This window comes from Capra hircus, chromosome 18 (genome assembly GCF_001704415.2).
Source record: "Capra hircus breed San Clemente chromosome 18, ASM170441v1, whole genome shotgun sequence".
Classification (NCBI taxonomy): Eukaryota; Metazoa; Chordata; class Mammalia; order Artiodactyla; family Bovidae; genus Capra; species Capra hircus.
The window spans coordinates 22,144,314-22,155,000 of NC_030825.1; the positions used below are offsets into that span (position 1 = coordinate 22,144,314).

Genomic DNA, 10,687 nt, shown 5'->3' on the forward strand with positions numbered 1-10,687 from the left:
GTGTGAACTTACAGGGGCTGAATATCAAATAGAGATACTTGTTTTCTAATATTCCTCCTACCTTACATGTTAATATGGATCTGAATTCTGTTGTTTCTTTTTTTTTCTGAAGGGCATAGATGTTATGGATGTAATTTTATAAAATATGCCAGCCAGCAAACTCTAGCGCTATTTAGAAAGAAAAAGAAGAAAGCAGTGTGAACATGGGCAAACAGTTCTTGCTTAAGCCCTAAAATATATCACTTTTATTCATCCATACAGAAAACAAGCATGAGGCCAAGAGGAGGCGAACAGAGAGAGTTAGGCGAGAGAAGATAAATTCTACAGTAAATAAAGATTTAGAAAACAGAAAGAGGTCTCGAAGTAACAGCCATTCAGATCATATCAGACGAGGAAGAGGAAGACCTAAAAGTGCATCTGCCAAAAAACATGAGGAAGAAAGAGGTATGAGTAAATCCAAACAGTTTTTTTTCCCCAAGTATTAAAGTTTTCTAAGATCTTAATTAGATAGTAGTGAAGAAAGTATTTGGTAGGCATTTAACTCCTGGATTTAAAATTCCAACTTATATTTTAGTTTGTAAAAGCACTTTCTCTCAGGTAGATACCTGTTTTTTTTTTTTTAATCCATAAATTTAATTCTTACTGGAAAACTAAAGGCTTAAGTTAGGTAAATTCACTTTCCTATAAACTGATGATAGTAAAGTTCAGAGACAATAATTTGTGTATGACATCCTGAATAAGTCTGTTAAAATGGTTATACTTTTTTAAAAGATAAATTCTATTAAGATTTATTTCAAACTATTATACTGTGAGTTTTAAAAATTTACTATTGAAAGTGTTCTTCAGTATGAATTTTCAGTGTTCTTCAGTATCCAAAAGCTAAGGTGGATTCTTCTTGGATAATAAAGGTGAATTCTTCTTTGTCTAAAACATATTCATTTTCTCCTTATAGATTTTCTCTTTTCTTTGGATAACTAGTGTGCCTACCAATAACCATCCACCATGATGTTTTTTACCATCAACTTAAACTTCAGCTTCTTTTTCTTTGATTTTTGTTTATCTTTTAAAAAACCTTTTATTGTGGAAAATTTTTTAAATTACACAAATTAAAAAGAATGGTATAATGAACCCCCATATGCCCATAATTTCAAGCCAGTAATTAAATGAAAAAGATAGTTGTTTTCTATAATTCTTTTAAAATCTCTATCAAGTAAATCAACTATACTTTAATTAAAAATAAATAACAATGTTATTAGACATCAAAAAAACCTCTGTTAGAATAATTTCATCTTCAGTTAAATGCGTTTATAATTTCTTATGTTATTTGTGAGCTACACTTTACTTTTTAGAGGCATTCAGTCTTAAGTATTCAGGTATTCAGGTATTCACCCATAAATATATTTTAGACACTGAGAATTTCTTACTGTTCACCATTTCTCCCTGTTTTGTGTGTTTCTATTTAAATATCTATTTGAATAAAATTACTACTGTTAGCGTAAATAACTTCATCTTTATAGCTTTTATCAAAGTTAAAGATTTCTTAATATTATATGGCTAAAGGATTAAGGTTAATGTCTTTGACTATATTCTGTGAAGACTGTGCTTAGATACTCCTTAATTCCTTGGCTAATTTTACTACTTATTCTCTTTTCTTCTGTTATGCTGATCTTCCAGAGAGTTTGAGTTTTCTTCTCAGTTTGAATGCGCTTCTTTAATAATGGGGTGACCAGAAAATATATGCCAAAGACTATTTCAACAGGGAAACTAGGTAAAGGAAAGTCTAACAGAGGAAAAAGAGAAAAGGAAAATACTGTTTGGCCCAGAAAACAGAACATTCTTTACAGTTGAAGTAAAAGGACCATAATTCAAAGAATGGAAAAGGAATGCTTCTGGTGGTGGGTCAGAGGAGATGAGAAAATAGATAATGACAGTCTTTTCTTTGGGGAAATGAAGTTCTGGTTCTCACCGTGCAGGTTTGAATCTTTTATTTTGTGTTAACTTGAAAACAGAAGCATTTATTTGGCTATACATTTTTTTCAGATATTTTTAGTTGTAGAAAAGTTTTAAGAAAGCTGTTTCTAGAGTAAGATATGCTTTTACTGCAAACAAGGAAGACCTCAAAGCAATTTTTGTATAATAAAATGGAATCTTTTAATGTAGGTCAGGAACAGGGGCAGTCAGCAAGCTTTTTATGTAAAGAGCCAGATAATATTTTAGGCTTTCTGGGCTATAAAGTCTCTGTCAAAGCCACTCTGCTCTGTCATTGTGTCTGGAAAGCAGCCATAGAAAATATGTAAATGAATGGGCATGGCTGTGTTCCAGTAAGACTTTATAAAAACAGGTTGCAGACTAGATTTTGCTCTTGGGCTGTAGCTTTCAGTCCCTGAAGGCACACCATGTTCTCTAAATACAATACTGGTGGGAAATAGGAACGTTTAACATGTCTATATATTTTAGAATAGACTTCTTTGATATACTTCTTATTGTTTGCTGCTGCTCCTGGTAAGTCACTTCAGTCGTGTCCGACTCTGTGCGACCCCGTAGATGGCAGCCCACCAGGCTTCTCCGTCCCTGGGATTCTCCAGGCAAGAACACAGGATTGGGTTGTCATTTCTTTCTCCAATGCATGAAAGTGAAAGTGAAGTCGCTCATTCGTGTCTAACTCCTAGCGATCCCATGGACTGCAGCCTACCAGGCTCCTCCGTCCATGGGATTTTCCAGGCAAGAGTACTGGAGTGGGTTGCCATTGCCTTCTCCTCTTATTGTTTAGTAGCCACTTAAATTCAGTATCCCTGCTCATAGGACGCTTAAAGAATTTGAAGGAAGCTTTATTTTTATTTTAATAAGGAAAACCTTACGATGTGTCTAAAAGCACATTTTTAATTGACTTTATTTTTTATATTTTGAAAAAAATAGAACAATGAAAGGAAATCTTTTTAGACATCTAGGTAACAACATTATCATAAAAGCCAATCATTAAACTTAATTTTTGGTTGGTTTAAAATAAGTCTTCATTTTATATGTGGGGGTATGATTATTCTGGATATTAGTAATGTAAGAGTGACATTTTCATTGATTAAAATTTATTAACCAATTTTGAATATCTTATTAATGAACATAGATAATTAAGATAGACTTCAGGTTAAAGATGGTAGATTGAATAAACACATCTAGCTCTGTTCTCTCCCCAAACCCTAGTAAAGTAGGAAAGGGACTTTTTGTTTTCCAAGGGCAAAGTTCCACAAGAAGAGGGAATAGGAGAAACAGCAAAATTCTGGAAAGTAATAACTTCTTTAGTAGACCCAAGAAACCTAAATTGTAAGCTCCTTTCAGAAAAGCTAAGAAAGAAACTTTTTCTTGTTTTACATCTTCCTTAAGGTCAGCAATTTTTGGCACGAGTTATGTCTGGAAGTGTAGAGGTGAAGGTGAGGCTAAAAAACTTCATTTGAAAGTCTTTTTTTAATACCTTGCTAGGGCTGTTTATCCTTTGGTAAAAGATAAGGCAAAAGAGTTTCTGGTCTCGGAAATAACCAGGCATCATTGAGGGCAGGGCTATCAAATTAAAATGAGGAAAGTTAGGTAAAAATTAGAGATGTAAATATTGGGTTCTCCAATCAGGCTTTCATAAAGGAAAAAAACAATAACTTGGATGAGTTTTTCCAGGGTGAAAAAAAAAAAAGAAAACTACCATTAATATTCTTTGTAAGAGAAGTTGTGGTAGTAATGAAACAGAAAGGAATTTCCTTTTTCTTAAAAGGAAATTGAAGATGTCAAAAAAGTACCTGGAAAATGAACTTTAAAATGAGAATCTTATATATATATATCTATATAAAATATGTAACTTTAAAATGAGAATCATATATGTGTATATGTGTATAGATATGTCTATATGATATGCAAAAATGGCAAACTTTAACAGAAATCTGATAGATAAAATTGAAGAAATGTACCAGAATGTATACCAGTAGGAAAAGAGATTAAAAATAGAATAGGAAACATAAGAAATTTAGAGGACCAATTTGAGGTCAACATATGTAAATAATTGATGTTGCAGAAAAGAACACAGAAGATGAAAGAGAAGGAAGCCATCAGTGAAATAATTTGAGTAATTTTCCCACACCCCACCAAATTAAGTGGATGGTTAGAAAAAGATATTATACAAAATTATATCATCATAAATTATCTCTCTTTGGTTAAAAGGAAAATCCTTCAAGTGTTCAAAGGAAATAATCAAAATGGTACAGTGAAATACTATCCAGCAAGGAACAAGCTACTTGTGTATGAGCAACATCAACGAATTTCAAAAGCATGTTGAATGAAAGAAGCTAGACACAAAATAGTACATATTATACAATGCCACTTATATGATGTTCAAGAACAGGCAAAATGAATCTATGGTGGTGGAATAATATTTCTGGTAGGGTGGGGAGGGATTGGCTGGAGAGAATGAGAAATTTCATATCTTAAATTGTGGTGTGGGTCATCCAGTTGTACACTTAAGATCGTATATTTCATTTTAGGGAAATTAGCAACAACTTAAAAAATAACTATAAAAAGTGGTATAGAATTTTCTTAGCAGTGGCACCAGTATTTGCAATATAGTATTTTGCCTTTAAATGCTAAGAGGAAATCTTCAGGTCTTTACTTAATCACACTAGTAAGTAGTGTGAAGAAAGACTCAAGACACTTTCTAATATTTAGGATCTCAAAAAATTTGCTACCCATACTCCCTTTCTCAGGAAGCTACTGCAAGATACATGGCATCAAAATGAAGATGTAAACCAAGAATTTATCCTGAACTTAGAACACAGGGTCCAACTCAAGAGAGAGATAAGAATCTCCAGCATGATGTTGACGAGAGATCTCAACATGATAATTGTGCAGTAGGCCTAGAAACCAACCATGTCAGATTGGAGTATAGCAGAAGACTTTCTTGAAGAATTTCTTCAAGAAGATAAAATTGTTATATGTAAACATTCTGAAAGATTTATCCAACGAGGAGAGAGTTTGGGTTCAGTTAGTAATGAAAACTAAGCAAATGAAGAAAGAGAATCTTTTCAGGGAAAACAATGTACAGGAAAAGTGAAATAATTTATGTAATGAATAATGTAAGCACAATATTGATCTCATCAAAATGATAATATAACTGTAATGGGAAGATGTGATAAAAGTATGATGGCAAGAGACAGAAAACAATAAATCCTAATCTTTCATGGTGGAAAGTCAGTTTATAATGCCTGAAAACAGAAGTCCAAGATGTTGCATCAGATAAATGCTGTTAAAGTGCTGCACTCAATATGCCAGCAAATTTGGAAAACTCAGCAGTAGCCACAGGACTGCAAAAGGTCAGTGTTCTTTCCAATCCCAAAGAAAGGCAATGCCAAAGAATGTTTAAACTACCGCACAATTGCACTCATTTCACATGTTAGGAAGATAATGCTCAAAATCCTCCAAGCTATGGTTCAGTCGTATGTGAACCGAGAACTTCCAGATGTTCAAGCTGGGTTTAGAAAAGGCAGAGGGACCAGAGATCCAATTGCCAACATGCTGGATTGTAGAAAAAGCAAGGGAATTCCAGAAAAACATCTACTTCTGCTTCATTGACTACGCTAAAGTCTGACTGTGTAGATCACAGCAGACTGTGGAAAATTCTTAAAGAGATGGAAATACCAGACCACCTTACTGGCCTCCTGGGAAACCTGTATGCAGGTCAAGAAGCAACAGTTAGAACTGGACATGGAACAATGGACTGGTTCAAAATTAGGAAGGGAGTGCATCAAGGCTGTATATTGTCATCCTGCTTATTTAACATATGCAGAGTACATCATGTGAATGCCAGGCTGGATGATTCACAAGCTGGAATCAAGACTGCTGGGAGAAATATCAGTAACCTAAGCTGAGCACCAAAGAATTGATGCTTTTGAACTGTGGTGTTGGAGAAGCCTCTTGAGAGTCCCTTGGACTGCAAGGAGATCCAGCCAGTCCATTCTGAAGGAGATCAGCCCTGGGATTTCTTTGGAAGGAATGATGCTAAAGCTGAAACTCCAGTACTTTGGCCACCTCATGTGAAGAGTTGACTCATTGGAAAAGACTTTGATGCTGGGAGGGATTGGGGGCAGGAGGAGAAGGGGACGACAGAGCATGAGGTGGCTGAATGGCATCACTGACTGGATGGACGTGAGTCTGAGTGAACTCCAGGAGTTGGTGATGGACAGGGAGGCCTGGCGTGCTGCGATTCATGGGGTCGCAACGAGTCGGACACGACTGAGCAACTGAACTGAACTGAAGATATGCAAATGACAGCACCTTTAGGGCAGAAAGTGAAGAGGAACTAAAGAGCTTCTTGATGAAGGTGAAAGAGGAGAGTGAAAATCTGGCTTAAAACTCAACCTTCAAAAATTAAGATCTTGGCAAATAGATGGGGAAACAATGGAAACAGTGACAGAGTTTATTTTCTTGGGATCCAAAATCAATGCAGATTGTGACTGCAGCCATGAAATTAAAAGATGCTTGCTCCTTAGAAGAAAAGCTATCACAAACCTAGGCAACGTATTAAAAAGCAGAGACATTACTTTGCCAACAAAGGTCCATATAGTCAAAGCTATGGTTTTTCCAATAGTCATTTTCTGATATGAGAGTTGGACCATAAAGAAGACTGAACGCCAAAGAATTGGTGTTTTCCAACTCTGGTGTTGGAAAAGACTCTTGTGAATCCCTTGGCCAGCAAGGAGATCAAACCAGTCAATCCTAAAGAAAATTAACCTTGAATATTCATTGGAAGGCCTGATGCTGAAGCTGAAATTCTTGATATTTTCCTGACGTGGAGAGCTGACTAATTAGAAAAGACTGATGCTCGGAAAGATTGAAGGCAGAAGGAGAAAGGGACAACCGAGAATGAGATGGTTGGATGGCCTCAAGGAATCAATGGACATAAGTTTGACCAAGCTCTGGGAGATGGTGAAGGACAGGGAAGCCTGGCATGCTTCAGTCCATGGGGTTACAAAGAGTCAGACACAACTGAGCGACTGAACAACAAAAGCAAACTATATACATGTTTAACTGATTAAAAATCAAAGCATAATAAAAAATCCAGACAAAAGTAGAATTCATAGTCAATCAGTCAGTTCAGTCGCTCACTCGTGTCCAACTCTTTGCGACCCCATGAATCGCAGCATGCCAGGCTTCCCTGTCCTTCACCAACTCCCAGAGTTTACTCAAACTCATGTCCATCGAGTCAGTGATGCCATCAAGCCATCTCATCCTCCTTCGTCCCCTTCTCCTCCCACCCCCAATCCCTCCCAGCATCAGAGTCTTTTCCAATGAGTCAGCTCTTTGCATGAGGTGGCCAAAGTATTGGAGTTTCAGCTTTAGCATCAGTCCCTCCAAAGAAATCCCAAGGCTGATCTTCAGAAAGGACTAGTTGGATCTCCTTGCAGTCCAAGGGACTCTCAAGAGTCTTCTCCAACACCACACTTCAAAAGCATCAATTCTTCAGCTGTCAGCTTTCTTCACAGTCCAACTCTCACATCCATACATGACCACAGGAGAAACCATAGCCTTGACTAGACCTTTGTTGGCAAAGTAATGTCTCTGCTTTTCAATATGCTATCTAGGTTGGTCATTACTGTCCTTCCAAGGAAAAAAACGTCTTTTAATTTCATGGCTGCAATCATCATCTGCAGTGATTCTGGAGCCCTCAAAAATAAAGTCAGCCACTGTTTCCACATCTATTTCCCATGAAGTGATGGAATCAGATGCCATGATCTTTGTTTTCTAAATGTTGAGCTTTAAGCCAGCTTTTTCACTCTCCTTTCACTTTCATCAAGAGGCTTTTTAGTTCCTCTTCACTTTCTGCCATAAGGGTGGTGTCATCTGCATATCTGAGGTTCTTGATATTTCTCCCAGCAATCTTGATTCCAGCTTGTGCTTCCTCCAGCCCAGCGTTTCTCATGATGTACTCTGCATATAAGTTAAATAAGCAGGGGGACAATATACAGCCTTGACATACTCTGTTTCCTATTTGGAACCAGTCTGTTGTTCCATGTCCAGTTCTAACTGTTGCTTCCTGACCTGCATACAGATTTCTCAAGAGGAGGTAGGTCAGATGGTCTGATGTTCCCATCTCTTTCAGAATTTTCCACAGTTTATTGTGATAGTAGAACCTGAAAAAGTAATTTGTAATCCACAAAGATGTTAATCATGATTTTAGCTGGCTTGAGATAAATAGGTGGTTTTTCTTTTCTATTTTAGTTTTCTGTGTTTAAAAAAAAATTCTGCCATGAGCTTTGATTACATTTGTAATCAGATGGGGCAAAGTAGAAATAAATATTGGTTATTCTTATTTTCTGTAGCAGGGCTAAGGTGAAGAATTTATTATATTCATAAAGGCACCATTGATGTTCAGAAGGGACCTTATTTATGATGAGGAAATTCATTTTGATTGAGACAGGGAGCTCATGCTACTGAGAAGAAAAATATTTGAGATTCTTACAGAAATATTAGATGTGTGTATAGAAATATATATCCAGTCTCTATTTAGTCTTAGAATTAAGTTCATGCAATTTAGTAACTCCTTTGTATAATTTTAATATTTCAGTTTAGTAACATACTTTATACCATTTAGTATGTATCATAGTATTATGTATAGTATTTATTGTCATTTAAAGAAATAGTGAAAACTTAAATTACTGAATCTACTGCCTTTATGTTAAAAGCTTTCCCTTTTTCTTTTAACAGAGAAACAGGAAAAGGAAATTGACATCTATGCTAACCTCTCTGATGAAAAGGCTTTCGTGTTTTCAGTCGCCTTGGCAGAAATAAATAGAAAAATTATTAATCAAAGACTTATTCTCTGATATTTGTCTGCAAAATGTGTTGAAACTTTCTTCAGGATTACATCAGCAAATTCTCAAAACAGTTGTGGACTCTCAGGAGCATTTTGATTGCATCAATAAGGGCCATTGATTGTTTTTTTCCTTATCATTTAGCCTGTGCCACACCTTGGGAGTGAAACTATAGGCTTGGACTGTTTTGGGATTTCCTTGTTTACCAAGGAGTATTGTCAGTGTTTGTGTTTGGGATATAGTGAATTTACTCCAAAAAAGAAAAAAAAGTAAACAAACTGGTTGACTGTTAAAGAATTAAAGGATAGGGTTGAGAGTGGAAGTATGAAAACCAGAGAAATAAAATGATAGTTTTCAGGTTTGCCACCAGAGATGCAATATTTTAAATACTTTGAGAAAGAGTGATTTTTGAAAATATATATTTCAGATTTGAGCACTAACATTGCATATTTACAGTTCATTTAATAAATTGGCAATTGATATTTTATTGAATGGGGAATTAATATAAACTGTAAGTTTTGTCTTAAATTGATTTTTTTTGCGTTTTATTTTTATGATGTAAGGTATAGGTTATATTTTAGAAGCTACTTTCTAGACAGTTTGGAAGTTTAGGTGCTATATATGAAGAAAAACATTTAAGGATATATCATACTTCAGATATAAACACTTTGTTTTCTTGAATGTAATTTATTTATTGGTTAAAAAAAACTTTTTTGCTCTCGAGATGGTGCCTGTTAACCTAAACATAGAATATATTTATTACATGCGAAATATTTCTTAGCCACTTTTAAGCAGTAATGTTTGTTCCGAATGGATGTTCATTTATACATCCGGAAAATTATTTAAGTTGTTACTTAACCTCACTCTGGAGGAAAAAGAAAATAAACCTTAATATTGAAACTAATAGATTAAATAGTGTGCTATAAGCTTTTTGTTATAGTGAAATTTGTGGACTGTATTTAAATTATTAATTTCCTAGTGTTAATGATAATTGTTTATAGTTGATTTGTTTTATACTTAATGCTTTTGCATTTTTGTATTCAGTTTTGTGCTTAATGCATTCAAACTTGGTAATGACTTTCCTTATTTTAAGTTGGTTGTGGCCTCTCCCACCTCCCCCCCACCCCCCAAATCTGTTTGGAAATTCTAAAGCCTTATTAGGAAGGTAGCAGCAGTTATACTTGCCCTTGCTTAAGGGAGAATTTTCCTTTCAACAACAGCATTGTCAGCTTCAGGCTGTTTCTCTTGTTACTGCTCAAAGGAAAAGAGGTTTACAATTTTTTTTTCTTTATTTAAATGGTAGCCAGCAGAGGGAGCTTAAGAGGTACTCTAGGTAGGATATAGGATTTTTCCTAAGAATTCCTTTTCCCTCAATCTTCATATTTACCTCCAAGTACTACTACATTTATCTTTTATGCATTTTAAAACCCTGGTAATAAAGTTTATTCCCAGGAATGTTAATGTGACTTTTATCTATGAAATAAAATGATAAGAAACTTTCATTTTGAGAAAAAAAAGTTATATGATTAATATCTTAAAATGCTTATGAACTTATATAGGCATACCTCCAAGATATTGTGGGTACAAATCCAGACCCCTCCAATAAAGCAAATATTGTGATAAAGCAAGTCACATGAAATTTTTGGTTTCCCAGTACATGTAAATGTTATGTATATATTGTATGATACTATAATTTATTGTGTACAATAGTATTATGTCTTTAAATATATATATACGTACACCTTAATTTTAAAAAATACTTAATTGCTAAAAAGTGCTAACCATCATTTGAACCTTCAGAGAGTCTTTGCTGGTGGAGGATCTTAGCTTGATGTTGATGACTG

At 35.0% G+C, this 10,687-nt stretch overlaps 1 protein-coding gene across 1 annotated transcript in view; it reads left to right on the plus strand.

Annotated features, from left to right (window-relative positions):
* The window catches only part of C18H16orf87 (chromosome 18 C16orf87 homolog), a 35,384-nt gene extending 24,918 nt beyond the window's left edge, over positions 1–10,466 (plus strand). The window contains exons 3-4 of the mRNA XM_018061976.1: positions 262–444; positions 8,737–10,466. Of these exons, the coding sequence (XP_017917465.1) occupies positions 262–444; positions 8,737–8,855 (302 nt within the window). The 3' untranslated portion in view covers positions 8,856–10,466. The remainder of the gene's footprint in view (positions 1–261; positions 445–8,736) is intronic.